This window comes from Drosophila gunungcola, unplaced genomic scaffold, assembly GCF_025200985.1.
Source record: "Drosophila gunungcola strain Sukarami unplaced genomic scaffold, Dgunungcola_SK_2 000091F, whole genome shotgun sequence".
NCBI classification, from domain to species: Eukaryota; Metazoa; Arthropoda; class Insecta; order Diptera; family Drosophilidae; genus Drosophila; species Drosophila gunungcola.
In genome coordinates, this window is record NW_026453253.1 from 1 (window position 1) to 19,229 (window position 19,229).

At 37.1% G+C, this 19,229-nt stretch overlaps 2 protein-coding genes across 7 annotated transcripts in view; both read left to right on the forward strand.

The window, feature by feature from the left end:
* The first annotated feature begins 399 nt into the window (after nucleotides 1–399).
* LOC128265083 (uncharacterized) overlaps nucleotides 400–19,229 on the forward strand; it is a 29,769-nt gene continuing 10,939 nt past the window's right edge. The window contains exon 1 of one of the 5 annotated variants that reach the window (XM_053000892.1): nucleotides 400–537. The gene's annotated coding sequence lies outside the window, so the exon portion shown is untranslated. Of the gene's footprint in view, nucleotides 538–1,684; nucleotides 1,822–2,386; nucleotides 2,883–6,235; nucleotides 6,359–19,229 lie in introns of those variants that run through there. The other 4 variants (XM_053000895.1, XM_053000894.1, XM_053000897.1 and 1 more) reach the window with 4 other exon arrangements.
* The window catches only part of LOC128265080 (integrin alpha-PS1), a 53,911-nt gene continuing 35,828 nt past the window's right edge, over nucleotides 1,147–19,229 (forward strand). For both annotated transcript variants that reach the window (XM_053000889.1, XM_053000890.1), the window contains exon 1: nucleotides 1,147–1,821. In XM_053000889.1, the coding sequence (XP_052856849.1) occupies nucleotides 1,610–1,821 (212 nt within the window). In that variant the 5' untranslated portion in view covers nucleotides 1,147–1,609. The remainder of the gene's footprint in view (nucleotides 1,822–19,229) is intronic.

Genomic DNA, 19,229 nt, shown 5'->3' on the forward strand with positions numbered 1-19,229 from the left:
CCTGAACACTGCGTAGTATTGGAAAACGTCAACAGCGGCTTAGAACGAACATATACTAGAATTTGCCAAGGAGACTACCCCCACTGTAGATTACTATCAATTACCATTGATCTACCAATATTTATCGCCTCAAATTTAAATAAACAAAATAAATGTTGAGCTATACTTCTTAATTTTTACCCAAGATGCCTGGTTTCGTTTGACCATTGTTAAATTATTTTTTTGACAGTAAACTAGTTTTTGATTTTATTTAACATTACGTAACTAAAAATGATACCTGTTTAAAATTAATTTATTCAAATATATATTTACTGTATACTACTAAACAAATTTAATTCTTTTCTATTTTGCCTCCAAAAAATCAGAAAACCCAGTAATCATTGAAAGTCAAAGTTATATGTCATTCGGAGTTGAGCAAATACCTCATTCTCGTTTAAAATATTTTTGTATACAATTTTTTTGGGCAAGTGATTTGAATCCGATATTAGAAGAACTGATAAAGGATTACGTCTAGTGCAAGCACCAGTGTAGCAAAAGGTAAGTATTGCGCTTAAGAGTTAATAAGACATTCTAAGAGACTTGTACCAAAAGTTTTAAAACTTGAACATTTAAAAATTATTCAATATTTGCGAGTCGAGCGATGATTATCTTGTTCGAAATGTATCCTCTTGCCAACCGCGGTTTCTTAATCAGATTATATACATGTACAATTTGTAAATTTAAATCGCATGTCTTTCCTTTGTGACCTGACAAAAGGTCATTGCTATAAGGATTGCAACATGTTGGTTACAGTATGATTGATAATCGCATGCCACGCATGTTGCGTTGATTTGAATATATTTGGTTAATTTTAAAATTGTTTGTAAATGGTAAAAGTTTAATGTAATGCATATATCTTTACTTTGGTACTAAAAATAAATATTAAAATATAATAATTTTTTTGGATGTTAATATTTGCAAGAAAAAATAAGTTTATTGATAAATAAAATGTTGATAAGTTGTTTAAAGTAAAACCTTTCTGTGGTTTTATAGTTGGGTTTTTTTCAGTGCCCGGCGTTCGAACATGTTTGAGCGCAAATGTTCGAGCCATAAGTCTATATAAGATACCGCGAGTCACTCAACTTTGTTATTGTTAGTTTTACCCGAGTTGCTTGCGTTTCGTTACCCCACAAAATAGAGAATACCATACCACCGTCGTGTACGATTGCCGGAATCGGTGGAATTCAATTAAGAACGAATCTTTATCAAATGCCGAATGCGTGTGTTTTACGTAATAGTATAGTAGAGTATTATTTTACTTTTGCCGAGTTCGGATTAAATTAAATTTTTTTAATGTGAGTGCGTGTGAAGAGAGGAAATCGATAAATAAAAATAAAAATAAAAGGAAAACTGAAGCGAGCGGAAAAGAGCGTGGAAAATACGCGGACTACCTGTTGAGCCAAAGTACTCTGCGGACTTGTTGTTTTTTTTTTTTTGTTGGCCGAAGGTCGCGGTTTGAAAAACCCCTACCCCGTTTGCAGTGCCCGGTGCACGTGCATTTAAAAGTAAAAAAAAAATAAATAAAATATTTGTAAAAGTTATAAAAATAACAAAAGATAACACACAAATCATGGAAGAGTACCCGTCCCGCTCCACACTTTCTCTCTCCCTGAGAATAAATCTTCTAATTCTGATATACCTACAATGCGTGATCATTATCACCGGCTTTAATTTGGAGCAGAGATTACCGATCGTGAAGTACGGACATCCACACTCGCACTTCGGCTACTCGGTGGCCACCCACACAATTGGCGAGGTCAATGGGCCCAACAAAACTAATTGGTAAGTGGCGCCACAAAACAGGGATTATATTTCCGAAAATAAGGATCCGAAGTTATCTGCTAGTTACGCAACTCCAAAGAGAATCATGAGCAAAAGTTTGATATTTTTGGTTTTCCCGCCAATAAAAATGGTATAAAACATTATTTTTAAATTAATTTTGGCATGGCCAGCGATTGAACAGTGATAGCTTAAATTTTTGGATTAATATACAAATGGTAAAAAGTATTAAAATAATCAAAAATTTAAATGATTTTTTTGTTTTGATTTTTTTTTAGCATTTTGTATATTATAACATAATTTGATTTTATTAAAAAAAATATTAAAAAAGTTGATTTATGGTTGCATTTGTATATTTTTACAGTTTTAAATAACATAAAAAGCACATATTTAATGAAATAATATTTGATGCTTTACAAAAACATTTTAAACAAAAAGTAATAAACCGGCTCATACAGTTTAAGTGGTTAAACTAAAATATTCCTTAGCCATTGCCAAATACCAATTCGTTAAACTTCAAAATGATGTATTCCATAAATGCCTTTGGCTTGAATTCCATTTTTCTGAAGAAAAATTTAGGGTAAACAAAATGATGAAGTTCAGGTAGATGAGATGAGAATCGCCAGCAACTTGTCTTGTCTAGGTAAAAATCGAATTCTTGGTGGCACGCGGGGAATGTCTTCGGTGCGAAAACAGGTTTTTATTTTCGCCAAATCGATTTCAGCTTAATTGACTGGCATTGATTGTTATTAATCAGCAGCACGGACAACAAAAACAACAGCAAAATCAGATAATCATTTGCATTGCAATATTAGTTGTTTTTATTGTTGGGGCTTTCAATGTCTGCTAATGCGCGAAACTTGTTTAGAGTCGTGTTTTTGTTGTCGGATTGCCACAAAGTGTCTGAACATAGAGTATTTCGAGAGATGATGCCAGGCTTTAATAGTTTTCTGCCAAAACGCAGTGGATTGAAACGAATCGTAATATATAATAAACTAAATGCATTTGCAAAATGCCTGACAGCTATTGCAAAACTGGATTTAATCAGTTTATTTAGACTTAAGGTAAATATAATTTTACTGAAATAGAAGTGGCTTAAGCATTTGACAAATATTTTTGAGTCATTTTTTATTTAATCAGATAAATAAAATATAGTTTCAAAACAACAACTTAATAATTATTAAAATAATAAGGCATTACACTGAAATAAATTAAATTTGATGTGTTCGCTTCTTAGCCATTTTGAATACTCATCGCCTGAGTGAACGATTTATTTATTTAGCGATAGGGAAATGAGTTCTCCGTACGAACGTTACTTATTTGCTGTCGTATTTGAGTGAGGATTCGCGTTGTTTGTTTTTGAAATATATTTTCGAGATTTTGGTTGTTTATTTTACATCTTTTATTTTGCAAATATTTGTGACCGGGTTATCTGCGCAGTCTTACGACTTTTTTGCCTGGTATGATGTCGTATATGTGTTTTTTTATGGGGCAGATAGCGAGTGGCAGATAGTCGGATAACAGGCGAAATGTTTGTCTTCCCTTTGAAATGAGAGCCCTTCCCTGTTTTTATCTTTCCGTTTATACTTTCTTTAAACCCCTTCATTTCGCACACTTTGAGACTGGAACGGATGTCGATTAATTTGCATTTGTCAGAGGATTTTGGTGTGGCACTTTGGCACTCTGGCACTCATTAAAGGTGCCATTGGTCGATTGGTCGAGCCCAAATGTCTGCACTCCCTCGAAATGACAACTATGTTGGCCTCCCCTCCTCCTTTTTCCCATATTGGCAAAGCCAAACTCGGCAGACAAAACGGAGCCAGACGGCAATGGCCATAAAAATGGGCAGACAACAAATCTGGAATCAATAACACAAGACGCGGCTTGGATCCGCCAATACACCGCAAACAATTATAGTTGCTAGTTATTTGTTAAATTAACTAACTGCTGTAATGCGTTGCGTTCGATCGTATTAATATGTTTAATAGGTTAAACGTTTCTTTACATTTCTTTATGCCAAATTAAAATATTTTTTATGTTTATGTGAAAAAGACACATGTGCCAAAAAATATATTCCTTGTTTAGATTACTACTAACATTTTAACTTCTTTGTTTGGATTAAGAAAATTATTCAGAAATAAATGATGCAAGTTGTTAAATATATTTTACAGTTTCAAAATTATATTACATTCGTATATCGAACATATGTCAAACCAAATTTAATATCTATTATTTTTCATTTTCAAAAAAAGGCAGGACATTTTTTAAAAGTGTATTAGTGCCCCCTTTTGTGGCATTCCCCTGGTTAATCCCCAGCCAGTTTGTATTTGCAGTTATTTTTTGAGCCGGTCAACTTGATTCAGTGGGTCAAAGCAATTACACTGGGTGTTGTATACCACTACTACTTGTGTCAAACAGAGAATATAATCGAGATATTCCCACCGCCAGCCCGCAGAGATTCCTTCGGAAGAAGATCACGATCACATCTGAATCACATCCATCTTGATCAAAATGTCCCGAATTCTCAGTCCCGAGTTGCAGAATATGCTGCACACTCGGGAAGATCCCTCAAATCCTTCTTACACATTACAAAAATGTTTCTTTCCAAAACATTTGTTTTCCATAAAGCTCCCATAGAAACAATCGCAAAAAAAAAAAAAATTGTAAAAAAATTATAAATTTATTCTCTCAATTTATAAGGTAAAAAATCTTAGTTTTGGTTTACTATTTCCAAATTATGGCTTTCAGTTTTTAAAATCGGACAACGACATCACATAGCTGCCTAAGAAACAATCGAAATATATTCACCTTATACCAATTTCATTTTGGTAACAGCTGCAAGGGTATAAAAACTTTGGCTTGCTGAAGCTAGCTTCCTTTTTGTTTTTTTATAGCTTTCTTGGGCGAGTGTTCTGCATTCTCAATTAGGTGGTATGCATTTGTCACTTTTTGTCAGGCCATGATCAAGGCTAAGCTTAACTAAAAAGGGGGTCCAAAAAACAAAAAAAAATTATGAAACGCGGCACAAAAGCCGCCGACCGCCGACTGCAATCAAAAATCCATTTACACGTCCACTCGCACGATCCGTGGTTGTCCGAAGTGGATGATATGATGGCCCCTTGGCCGCCGGTCATGTGCATTGGAGTTTTTGATTTGCTGACAAGCGAACGTCATGTCCGTCATGCCCCCTCTCCTTTTTTTCCCTGCTTGTCCCCCCGCCTCTGTTCTCCCACCAACGGGAATGCCTTCTGTAAGTTGGACGTGCAGATCACGCGCGTTGTGAGGTCGCCGGAATGGGAACTTCACAATAAAACCGACGTCTTCACCTGGGAACCCCGAACTCCGGGATCCGAGTTCCGTAAACGGGTTAACTTAACTTTCACGCGTGAGTCTCGTGTAATGTGAGAACCAGAACGTGAGTAGATAGGGACATTAGTCTTGTTCCCTCTATAACGAGCTAACAAATAATTTTTCAAGCGTTTTTTTCGTTGTTACTTGGTCAAAATTTAACATATGACTTATTTGATAAGTTATCGATCCCTAATACATTTTGCCGGTTTTAAAAAATTAAATTTTTACCCAATTTCCAAATTTTTTATAAATCACTTTTTTTTTACCTTGAATCAAAATAAAATATTAAGGATTTGAATTCAAATTGATTGGGGCTGTTTTAACAAGCTTAAAATATTTATTTAAATATTTGAGTACTTGATTAAATCAATTTAAAAATCAAAAGATGTAAAAACTAGAAATTTGGAAAACAGGTAACAGATGAAATATACGAGTACGTGCTCTTAGTAAAAAATTCACACGTCTGAAAAATTAAATGAAAAACCAACAACCCGTTGCAAAATGGAAATGGGATGAATAATATATTTTGCTTACATACATTGTTTTTTTTTTAAAGGAAAGCTTCAATCGATTTAAATAGGCTGTAAAACACTTGTGTGTCCTGTACACAAAAAACTCAGAAAGGTTTAGCCATTACCAATGATTTAACTTGAATTTCCTTCCGTTTCATTGCATTTCAACTTAAATGACGCACTTGAAATCGGAAGAAGTGAATGAAGCTGTACTATCTGCCCGGATGTGAGAATTTTTTTTGTATTTTCATCGAAGTCCCGGGACGATGCAAACAATACTTGCAATTCATTTTTTCTGACCGATAACTGCAGTGCGAAACCTTGAATTTCCAACTCGTTTCGTGCCCGCCTTTTTACATTGTTTTGTTTGCATTCTGCGGTTGTCGCATATTTGTTTTATTAATGAGAATGCAGTAAACGAATTATACAGGTACATATGCAAATAAAGTCACTCGCTTATCGCCAGCCGATCTTAATTTTCTTTTTTGTTTTTCTTTTTTTTTGTTTTTTCAATCTACGTGCCGCAATTATCACCCTCGATGTTATAGTACAAATTGAGATACGGGCAGGGAAGGTCGATTAAGGTTTACGATTTTTTTCGAATACCCTTGCCGGAGATTTTATTACATTTGCGGTGGCATTCACAAGTACCATAAAGCGCATTTATATACATATAGGTACGTTGTTATGTTAATTAGCTCCAAAAACTGATTTTATAAGTTGGTTAATTAAAAATTACTGAATGTTAAAAATACTTGTATAAAAAATAATATCTACATTTTAATATACATTTTTATCGCAAAATTTTAAATTGAAAATTGTACATTAAAAATTGGGCCAAACTTATATCTTTGTTTTAGACTCAACAATTTTTCTTCATTATATTTTTAGTGTGTAATTATTATCAGAAATCTTGCGTAATTTTATTGTGTTCTTTTTTTTTTTAAACTAAAACATTTGCCAGCGTGGCAAGAAAATAACATAAAATTAAGGCATGTTATCGCTTTTTGCCGGCTTGTAAATCTCTGGGATTCCGGGGATCTCGTAGATCTTGTAGATATTGTAGATCTCTCCTTCTGGTTCTTCCACAACTCATTCTTCGTGTTTATGCCGCCACCATGTGTTCCTTGTTTGCGCCAAAATATAAAAGAAAAAAAGCCCAAATGGAAATAAAAAAATGAAAAAAAAGAAAAAAACAACTAAAAAAACTTTTCGGCGAAATGAGGTCAACAGACGCCAAACAGTCGATGGAAAAGGGGATGGGGCAAGATGGGCTGGTTGGGTGGTGCTTTGTGGGGTGGGTTGGGCACTGGGCTGGTCGACAGTTTATGCTTATTATTGTTGCTCTTTTTTCGCCGCTGGTGCGTGTGTCTATGCGTCTGTTTTCCGCCAAATAGTTGGCCCAGGCCCATAGCACAAAAAAATAGAAAAATATAAGAACCCAACCCAAAAGGCCATTCCTCATCTTCCCCACTCCACAGCACCCCACTCCACTACACCCCAGTCCACCCCCCCTCTCCCTTTCCACCCCTCGTATACCAATGAAGCCAAAAACGCGAAATGCGAAGAGCGAAAAGCGCCAAAACTAACTAAAAGTCGACAAGGAAATGGCCAAAAACACTTGCTAAGGCAATGTAAGCTGGCAGACATGTGTGTATGTAATAAATATGAACACTGACACGCACAGTTGGGGTCAATAAAAACAGACAGATATACAAATTCCAAATTAAATATATGTTAAATGTTTGAATGCCATTTTATATATATTACAAAAATATTCACTGTTTAATAAGAGTTTTTAAATTGCCTTTAATTTACTTTCTCGTTAGCAAAAATAATTTTCTTTTAATAATTTACTTTAAAAAATGCATAAGCAACTCTAAAAAATGTAATAAAAAAATAGTTTAAATTTAAATTAAACAAATTTTGTTTTTCTTTTTCTGAGCAACAAGGCAAATGTAAAATATTATATTATATTAATTTGTGGTCTTACAGTTTTTCTTTGTTTAAATGATAAATATAATGTAATAATTTTTGAACAAGGTATGTTTGTTTATTTTGAATAGCGTTACACAGTTACTATTACTGTGGCCACCCCTGTACATTTGGAGGCACAGGCACTGATCGTGGGGTATTAAGTGCCGAATTTTCTAATTTTCTGGGCAGCCCAGAGGGAAAAAACTGGAAAGAAGGGCAGGTTGGGGGTGTGACTTCTGGCAGCCAAGATCCATGAGAAAAGTTCACTTGCTCCAATCGAGACCACAGTGAATATGTCCTATAAATGCTGATACTCTTATTTATAAATATTTGAACTAATTGTTTTAGTCATAAAATAACTTTCGAAATTAATTTAAATTTTTTTTAAATTTACCAGTTTTAAGTGAACTTAAATTTGCTAATAAACAACTTGTACATGATCCAAATCATTGGTAAAAAAAACTTTGAAAAGTTTATATCTTATGGCATTTTTCAATCCGCCCTGCTTGAGTGCCCACTGTAGACAGTGAAGCCGCCTGCTCAATGGAACGTTGAGCGGGCCATAAACATGCGTGAAAATTCAATTGATTTTCCGGGGAGCTGAGGGCGGAGTAGTTGGCATGCGTATTTATAGAAAATAGAAGAAATAGGAGCGGGGGGCATACACACTATATATCTATTCAAAAGGCTCTACAAAATTGCCCATTTTGGTGTGGGAAACAACTGGCTGCGGATTCGCATCGGAAAACCAATCTGGGGACTGCGATCTGGGATCTGGGATATCTGGGGACTTTGCCTGGGCTGCAGCAGATACATTTGCAAAATAAAAACCCAGAGAGCTGAGTATACTTGCAACATTATTTCTGCCAGCGACTAATGAGACCCGAGGCTCCGAAAGTGTTAGCCCCCTCCCCGGCTTACTCCTTAACCCCTTGCTGTCATAAGAGGCCCATAGAGCACAGAGCACAAAAAAAAGCGTGTGGGCGGCTTGATTTATTGCCAATTGGATGGCAGTCGCACAGAAGAATTGCGCAGAAGAGCTGCGAAGATTTTGGCCCCACTCGAAATCCCAAATCCGAATCAAAATCAAAATAAAAAAGAAGAAAAACCATGGCCGCGTGGGTTAAATGTAGGAAAAAAATCAAACACGAAGTTGGGGGTAAAAAAAAATAAAAAAAACGCTCACGATGATTTTGCGCATAGAAATCAAAGAGCCCACGCCTTGGGGCTGAAAAAGTGGAGAGAAGAATCGGCCCACTAGAAGAATCGGTCGAGCAGAAGAAGCGACCACCGAAGAATCTCTGACGTCTCGCTGAGCAAACGATAAATCAATAAGCCCCAAAATGTGGCAACCATTGCTTCCAGTGCCACCGCTCGAAACTCCGACAAATTGCCCTTTGGGCTAGGCAACCGCAATGGCATAATGACGGGCGAGAGATCAGTGGGTTCGGGTTCAGCAGAGGATCGGCAGATCTATGGGGATCTCTTGGAGCCCAAGCGACAAAAAGGAGCGACAAAAGTTGAGTAATAATCATAAGACTGGCTAGTTCAGCAGCAGTATAAACCTAAATTGGACAATATGGTATTTTCCAGAAGGGGACTTAGTAGCACAGTAAGAAGTTGGCATCTTGGGTTGAATACAACATTAGGATCACTTTTATTGCGATATACATTTAAAATATTAACATTTTAATATTAAATTATTAATTTTAATACGTATAATATCCACAAACACACAGATCATAAATCAAAAGCTTAGCTAAAGAAAAGATTAAGAAGATCAAATGGCTTTAATATTTTTTAAAAATGTAAATAAAATAAATCCATATATTTTACACAATTATGCATTCAACTTAAGGCTTTGATATTATTTAAAAGATATATTTCCCCACAAAAACTGGATCATGGTAAAAAGCATGCATGGACAAAATAGAGTATGGGAAAGCTAGACCTCGACCGCAGATCTCGGATCAGATCCCGATCCCGATCATCTCACGCAGATTCCCCGGCCGTGCCATTAACCCTCTTTGGTATCGCACTCACATGGGTGAGATTTATGGAGCAAATACCGTGGTTACCCCACCAAATTCCCCACCTTTTCGCTGATGTTTTCTGTTCGCCCCGGGCAAAACTCAGAATTGTGCGAATGAAACTCGTTACCGGGAAAGGAGAAAAGAGGGAAAATAAGGTATATGGCAAAGCAAAGCAGGCCAGACAAAGCCGCAGATGGATCGAACCATTGCCAATACTCATACCTGCCCCAGTCACCAATGTACACTGAGGAAAATGGGTCACTATTGAATGCTCATAAGCATTTTTTTGATAATTACCTTTATATTTTTGCAAAAAAAATATTGTTGTGCATTAAATGTCATATAAATAGATCTATAAACTTCTACCAAAATCGGTATACATTTGTTCATGTTTTCAAGTACCGAATACCCAGTGCAAAGTCTGATTTCGTTTACTTTTTTCGGCGTGCAGCGGCAGTAAGCTAAAACTTTGCTGGGATCGCTCTCCATCTCAACCATGTCGACCCCCCTCTTGGAGCCCCCTTGTGTACCCCCGGCACCTCGCCCCTGTTAACCTTACCGTCCACCTCAATCCGGTCCAAGTGGCTTCTTCCCGCTCCTCTGGCGGATCTGCGATCGTGCTGCTGGCCGTGTTGCTTGTTTCTAATGAAAATTGACGCCGTGCTGGTAATTTAAGTTGTTTTCGTTTGGTTTCTTTCTCCCAGCTTGGCTTTTTTTTTGTACTGTTTGCCGGTTGTTTTTTCCATTTTTTTTAAATTTTCGGTGGGCTTTGCGTGCTGGGAGATCGCCTGGCGATCGGTTTTGTTTTTCTCCCATTTTGTATTTTTTTTTACGATTTTCGTTTGGTTGTAACGATTTTGGCTGGCAGTTTGTTAAACATTTTGGGCCATTCGGGGTGAACCAAATGAAGATCGTATCGAGCCTTCGGGTAGAAGTTGGCCATCTGGAATGAAATTGATCACTTCTGGTGTTATGGCAACTCTACACGAAACCCCCTTTCGTCGATCAGGGTCACCCTTGGCATTATTTGATCAGCTTAAACGTTTCAGCCACTCGAAGACGTTGGCATTTGGGGCTAAATGATCTCAAATTGCTGATGGAGTTTAATTGAGATTTTCCTTAGCCTTCAAACTTCCAAAAAAAAAAACCTGAAATTCAGTTTTTTTTTTCTTTTATCTTAAAATTTAATTCGATTAATAAATTTATTTTGGCTTATGTTTCAAAATTTGTAATAAATTTCTTTTGGCTTATTTAAGATTTGTTTTTTCTATAGTTTTTTCTCTAAGCTTTAACAAAAGTGTTTAAATAAAATTTTATTTTTTGCAGTATTTATTTATGCTTTATGTTTAGACAGTAAAATCAATCATTTGTGAAGCTCTTAATTATTTCTTGTCATTTCCCTGATTTCTGTTCATCTAATTTGTGAGTTTTTCACGGTTTTTCTTCTATTTCCATGGGCTTTTCCTTAGTTTTCTTCTTTTCTTATTTTCCTATTTTCTTCTTTTTTTTGTTGGTGCCACAAATTATGGCCTCGACGTTGTCTTGCCTTGATTGCGAGCTGTTCGCTCTTGGCACTTTGAGGCGTTTGGCTTCGCGCAATTTGGTTGCAACTGCCTCGGAAATCCCCTCCCTCTTCCTCTGGGTTTCCCTCACTTTTTCCGATCTGCATCTCTTCGCCGGTTCTTTTCACATGCTGCTGCGAGATTTTCGTGGCTCGTTTATTTATTATGATTATTTATTTTGTTTTACTTAGTTTGCGGCTGCCTGCCACAGATGTTGGCAGTTCATCAGCTGGAAAAGGGGTGGTGGGCGGCGGACGGTAATACCCACACTCACACACACACACACACGCATGGGCTGAGGATTGATTAGATTTGTTCAGTTGAAGTTCCCCCCCGCTTTTATCTTCAGCTTTTCACGCTGGAAAGTTCAACAAACGCTTGCCACGCCTGCTTGTCGCCCACTTTTGGGACGTCTTTGTTTGTCTCCCCCTTTCTCCACCTCTTTTTCTGGCCATCTGTATTTGCTTCTTGGTTCAGTGAGAGAAAAAGGGGACAAGATTGGGTTCGAAATAACTTAAATCAACTTAAACTTTGATTACAAATTTTAAGAAAAACTATAAAACTACTTTCTTAAAAACTTAATCTTTAAATACAATTTATTAAAGTCTAAAACTTATTTTATTTATGTCCAATTTTCGCAAAAATGTATGCTGTAACCTCATTTAATAAATTAGAAAAGTGGTCAAAAAATGAATTGTATAATTGTATAGGTAATCAGCTGCTTTTTAGCTCTCAATAAATCAAAAACCCACAACTGATCAAAAATGTTCGAAAATGGAATGCCATGCTTCGTTGAAATTGTTTTTAAGTTTCCAATCGATTCTCGTTCACAGCTGAATTTTAGTGATATTTTTAATATTTTATACAAGAAGATATTTCAGACATTTTTAGCTGCAGCATGTGGCACCGATTGTTCGACTGCCCAAATGCAAATCCTGCCGCCAATCGACTTGCCACGCCCATCGCCTTGGAAAGTTTGTGGCACGTGGGTGTTTGGTGGCATGTTTGCTTGACGAATTTTGACTTGGCTTGCTTCGACTTGGAAGTTTCGACTTGAGTTCGAAGCTTCGACTCGAGTTTCGGTTTCCCAGCTGCAACTTTGGCCGCAACACCCAGACTAATAGGCCCAGACTTTTGCGCTGGCTTGGGGCAACAACTTCAGCTCCAACTGCAGCTCCGGCACCAACTGTAGCTACAACATCAACTTCTTCGGCTGCGTGTGGGCGCCAAAATCGAAAACTGCGATGGCGACACAACTCTTGATAAGAATAAACGAACACACAGATACAGATACACACACATCGATGTTGACAAGCTTGCAGTTCGGCACTTTTACCAAAAGGCAACAACAAGACCCAGAAATGAGGAGGTTTTGATCGGGAAAGTCGACATCTTAAATGCTCTAAAAATTAATAAAATTCAAGTATTTTGCCCTTAAACATACCGACTTTGTTAGCCAATATTTAAATACATTTTTATATTTATATAGTTTCGTTTTTCAATAAAAAATTAATATATATATTGCTGACCCAAATAAAGTCAATAAAAAAGTTAGCAAAACATTTAGAAAACCCCTATAAATATTAAATTGAGGAATGAGGATTCTTTAAAGCAACCAACAAATATTTAACAAAGCAAAAATATCTAGGCCAGTATTTTCTGTCCATACAAAATTTATAATAATACAATCTTTTTCAACAAAAAAATATAAAATCTTGAAATTCTCAAATCATCATAAACAAAAATAATATATTCAATGCATACCACATCTTGCTTACATTTAAATCATGTATATCATAATTTTTCAAAAAATATAGAAAATTCGTAATTCTTTATTAAATGAATCTTTAACTTAATAATACCCCTTCGATAGGGAAGATCAACTTCAACTCGTTTCGTTGTTGTCGCCGTGTTTTATGCACTTGGGCCCCACTTTATGAGTTGTAGTAGACCTGCTTTTTGCTTTTGCTGTGGCTTATTTGCTTTCCAGGTAAGAGCAGCGCCAACAACTGCGCTTATCTGGCGGAGTTGCAGCCATGGCACCAAATGGATAGTCATATCTGTGTAGGTCTGCAGCTCCAGCTCCAAAACCCCTCACCCCCACAGCTCCTCAGCTCCAACTCCCCATGGGTTAATTGATAAGGTTATTGTTTTCAGTTCTCGTTCCGTTTCGTGTCGCTCAGTTCCCTTTTTGGAGGGCGTTTCCTTGAAAAGAGAACCCCCTCCCCTCCCCTCCCCTCACTGAGACAATGACAATCCAGGGGGGCGTTTTCCATGGGGGCGTCACCGGCAGAAAAACCCAGAAAAGCCAGAAAACCAGAATGAGGTGCGATTAGGCCAAAGGCGTTTCAGAGCTTCAAACAGTTCGTTCAACTGTCAAGTTTTCCGGCAAAGTTCTTGATTTTTCCCATTTAAAGTGATTGATTGCCCTGATTGATATTTCCTGACGCTGGCAACACCTTAAAAACACTTTTTTAAGTATTTTAGAAAAACAGCTTGAGCTTTTGTTTGTGGGCTTACATTGTTTTAAATGTGTGGCATGCTAAATATTAATTTTATGAATTTAATAATTATATTTACTAGAATTTTTATTAATGGTATTGTCAGTCTGCAGTCGTTTACAATGTAAATTGAGTTGTTATGATATATGCTGAATACGCCCAATAATTTCAAAAATTCTTTTAAAATATAGAAGTACTCCAGAGAACCAGTTTAAACCCAGATTGACAGAATATATTTTTTGTTTTTTATGCTTAATAATATTTAAAAGATTTTCCAAACTCTTTTTTACTAGTCTTTAAGTTAATGCCATTGCCAGTTGGCAAATAAAATATTTATTATATTTTCCAATAAACTGGAAGTTGAGTTGCTATGAAATCTGCTGAATATGCGAAATGATTTCCACAACGCCTTGTGAGACCCATGAAAATTCTAAAAAAGTCTCATATTATTCGCAAGGAATTCTCAAAACTTTCCCATATAACCAAATGAAGTCGCCAAGATCTGCTTAACAGCCCGGCTTTTTGGACGGATTCCGGAGCAATCAAATTTACGAACCGTTGACGCCAGACATCGTCAACTGTTTTCATTTTTGTTTTTTTTTTTTTGGATCTGGACTGTTGCTGGAAAATCATTCTGGCGGAAAAGCTTCTTTCTCTTTCATTTTCTATTTCTTTTTCGTTTACCATTTCCCCGTTCCTCGTTCTCTGGCTCATTTTCATTTTTATATATTTTTGTGGGGCCGTAATTAAAAAGCAAATCACGTTTCGTTTTATGATTTCGTCGGGATTTCTCGGCGTGGGCAGTACTGCTTTCGTTTCTCGTCTCGTTTCTCGTCTTTCGTGCTGCCAGTGAAAGTCTCCGATTTTCCCCCATTCCCCTCCACCGATCACACACATTTTTCATTTAATTTTCCCCATTTTTGGTCACTTCCGCCCCAGGGAAAATCTCACAGATAATTAATTCTCGAGTGCGCGAATCGTCACATGCAAAAAAATGGGTGGAAAAAGGCAATCATGCATGCCGCATCCACTGGGAAATTATGTCACATACTTAGATCGTTTTCTATATGGCCAATTAATTGGAAAATTCGGGGGCCACGCGAATTTCCTTTGTTGCCAGCTAAACGGTTCTCCCCTTTCCCCCGTTCGCTAATGAAAAATGGGTATGCATGTATGGCGAACAGTCATCAAGAGTTATGGTCGTCAATTTGCCGCTTTTGGCCAGCTGTTTGCATCATTATTTTGGCTGCTGTTTTTTTACAATAGTTTTTAGCTTGGACCGCCGTTCCCAGGCGAGTTCTCAATATCGGCCCAATTTCGGTTTTAATTTTGCCATCGCTTCTCGTTTTTAATGGGCTATAAACATGATCTACCTCGTTCGCAGCGCCAGCGATCCAATTTAGATGTGGTTAATTCCGTAATTTTCGAGACCCAAAGCCAGAGAAAGCGCTCTAAATAACTGAGCGCTGTTAATTATTTGCAAAGCCATTTTCGTTTAGGTTAGCCACTTCCATTACTTGATAGAATGCCATGTTTTAAAAGCTTTAGTTACCGAACACCTTAATTACGTAAAGATATTACTGCTTTTGACTTTTGTTTAAGTTCTAGTTTTGTTTGAAACATATTTCGATGTTTAATAAATACAAAATAATGAAACGGCATTTAAAAATTTGTGATTTTTCTTGAGAACAACTATTTTCTAAGCCATTTATTTATTTTCAAGGAATTGTAACATATGTGTAATATAATTATATTATTTGTGTTTGATAGGTTTAATTTAATAGTTTATTATCAAGGAATTTTATAGTTATAATATAACAAATGTAATTTTTCTTTCCCAGAAATAGTTATTCACTTCGTTAGTAGCCTTCCATTTCGCTTATCCACTTTTTTTTTAGTAGCGGGCTGATTCATTTGCTGGGCAATTAAGGCGCTGGCAGCGGGGGGCGTGGCACTTGGCACGACCCAATTACTCGTAACCACCCACTCGGACACCCCGCTGATCGACAAACGAAAAAAAAAAACAAGCAGGGGGGAAAAAGCAATTAATATTTTTCCCCATTCCGCATTTTCCGCAACAAACAATTTTCGCATTACGCATACGCCCGGTGGTGCACACAGAATAAATGTTATTAAAACTTATTTGTTATTTGGCGCGCAGAACTTGTTTGTGGCCCACTGCCTACGTTTTTTTTTTTTTTTCTGACTGATGTGGCTGCTGCAGTTGCTATATGTTGCTGCTGCTGCAGTTGCAATATATGTTGCTGCTGCAGCTTCCGTTTCATTGGCATTTTCAACGCTTCGTTGACGCTGACGTTGATTGCCAAAGCCGCAGGCGAAATCCGGATCTCAGAATTCGAGATTCCGATCCCGATCCCGATCCCTAAACTCATTTTACCAATTTGCATTGCCAGCAATTTGTGGCAGCCACACGAGAAATTCCAATCAAATTGCGTCGTTTTTGAAACGCGGTGAACCCGCTCCGCTCGAAAAGTGGCCCTGGCTAAAAGCAATTGTCTGTCATTTAGCCAGCACCTGTTGCACTGTTGCACTGCTGCACTGCTGCCTTTCTGCCTTGATTGAGAACTTGTTGCTGCTGCCGCTAAAAACAGCCACTGCAACAGCAACTGCGAGAGCAACTTCTGCGTACGGGCGCGGCACATCAGCTGTCAGCAATTTGTTGTGATCAATTTATTAAAAGCCTCGCTTAGGGTTGAAGGACGAGCGAGGCTGCACCGTAGGCCAGATAATCACAGAGCGGACTCATCTGCATAAATGCCCTCGCCGGCGGACCACAGCCACCCATCCAGTTCCCGGAACTCGCAGCAATTGTGGCACCTTGCCCTGGAATTTGTCATTGTTGTGAGGCTACAAGTACGGGCTTGCAGCTGCACTCAACAAAAATCTAAGGTCCAATAATGATTTCTAAAATAATCTAAACATAGATCTCAAAGCGATTCAAAATATTCTTAATGCAATGCTAAACTGTAAAATATTGTGTAAGGAATTTTAGCATATCGAAACAAACACGTGTTAATTTTAATAAAAAGTCATTTTATTGGATTTATTGGATTTTATTTTATATTGTTAGAATATTAAAAAAAGTTCAAAATTCAAAATGCAATGCTAAACTGTAAAGGGTAATGCATTTTAGCATATGGATTTTATGATTTGTAGACGCAATCTCCTAATATGTAACATGCTTTCTAGTTTTGTCAAAAAATATAGACAAAATTTAAGGATAAATCTCTTACGATAAATATATCATTGGAAAAAATTCGAATGTTAACAAAACAAAATAATTGAATTTAAAAAAGTTTCAATTATATTTTTAGAGTAAAATAAAAGTTAACATGTTTAAATATTTTTCAAAGACTGCTTAGATTATCCACCGTTTTCATTTGTTTTTTGGCAAGTGCATTAAGCAAAAGGAAACCGAATTGATGGCCAGAACAGCATTTACATGCTCGCTGGGGTTGGGTCCAGAATTCAGAATACAGAATCCATATCCCAGAACCCGTCTTTAGGGTTCTCTCGAGGGAATGTGGATTGGTGATCGGGGACTGGAGATGCTGGGGAGCTAAAAGTGTTGGGCGACTGGGGACCAGAAAAACCTCTTTGATTTGCCATAAGACACTTCCATTCACTGGGAGTTCTGTGGTTTTTTATGCATATATATATATATGTATGTTATTCCGGTGCTGAGTAATTTTGTTAGCTATTTGCAATTTCCTGTTAACATTGTCTTACTCAGCACAGATTTTTATCTTGACGAATCTCAATTCTAAATAACTTTACTCACCTGTTTTATGACTTCCATAAACAAACGCAGCCAACCAAGAATTCTTGCGATATCATTAATCACGTTGATCTTATTATCTGGCGGCTGGTTTCTAAATAAAGATTATTTCAGTGATTTTTTTGTGTTATACTTTATATATTTATTGAATTGTATAATGTGTGTTTTATACATTTTTACTTTTTAGGCAATTTAATTTAATCTTAGACATGTTTTTGACACTTGTTTTCTTAACCCATCTTTCTATTTTTTGTGCTTTAATGACTTTACTTTAAGAATTTTACTTTCTCCATTGCCTACCTTTTTTTTTTTTTTGAAGGGTTTTTTGCACTTTTTTCAATCTCCAAGTTTTTTTTTTTTTTTTTTTTAATTTAGCAAATTGATACTTTTTTTTCCTCTTTCTTTACATTGGCTTTTAGTTAAATATGTTTAAGCCTATGTATTTAAAGTGTTTTCCTTTCACCTGGCTGAAATTTATTGAGCATTCCAAGTGCTTGTTTTAGTCCCTGCCTTCCCAGTTTGAAGGCATTTCCAATTGTTAGGTCCACTTTACTTCACTTTTTCGTCCATCAGTAGTTTCCATTGGTTTTCTTCACCACATTCCTAGTAGCCCCCCGCCCATTCTCCATTTCTCCGCTTTCCAATCACAACTTCTCCAATTCACAGCTCGCTAAACATTTGGCCACAGACGGGGTCAGCCGGGTTTTCCCCAGCCACTTTTCACTGAAGAAATTAGCAAAGTGCTGGCAAATGATCCGGAGTTGGCTCCGGGGAATCAGAATGCAACTGCAACTGCGACTGCGGATGGGACACTTTGCAGATGGCCCGTCCAATGAGATCCAATGAGATCCCAGAGGCGAGATGCGGATGCAAGTCATGAATGCCACCACATTCATGACCAGTGGCACAGAATCCAGTGCCAGTGCCAAAAGCAAAGGGCTATCCACAATTGATGCCGCAGCTGCTGCTTTTGCTGCAGATCGCAGATCACAGATCACGATGGGCTGTCCGCTCACGCTAATGAATGCTGATGATGACGAAGTGCATGCCTACCATCTCTGCAAACACTGCAAACAATTAAGGTACAATACCTTTAAGGTATTTAAGCGAAGTAAATCAACTATAAAAATATTACAGCTTAAAAGCAACCCATAAAGTGATCTCCAGCATAGTAAAACTTCTCAAACAACTAGCATACCAAACATAAAATTGTACAATAAAATTAAATATATTTTCCAAATGTTAACTTAAATAAGTTAAAGGGTGTCATTTTATGTCTTATCAAAGATTATATATATTTTTTTAATTGAAGTTAATTGTTTGCTATGTTTTCCATTTTTCTTATAGGCTTTTAAGGTGTTCTTTGTTATTATTAATTAAATTTTTTTCCTGTGTTTAGTTGGGCAAAGTTCGGAAAGAGATAGGAACATGAAGAGTGAGAGAGAGGAAGGGAGATGGATGGTCTTGTCCGGCTGATGTTTTTGCGTGCCGCAATTTCAATTTGTTTGGCCACTTGAGGCTGAGTCTGAGGCTGAGGCTGGGGCTTTCCTGCCCCCGAAAACCCCTGTTATCACTCGATTGGCATTTTCCCCGTCTGTCTTTCACTTTTGAGGCCGCCTGGAGATCTGCAGAGCGCCTTGCGCAAGCGTTTTACTTTATTGGATGGATGCCGACCA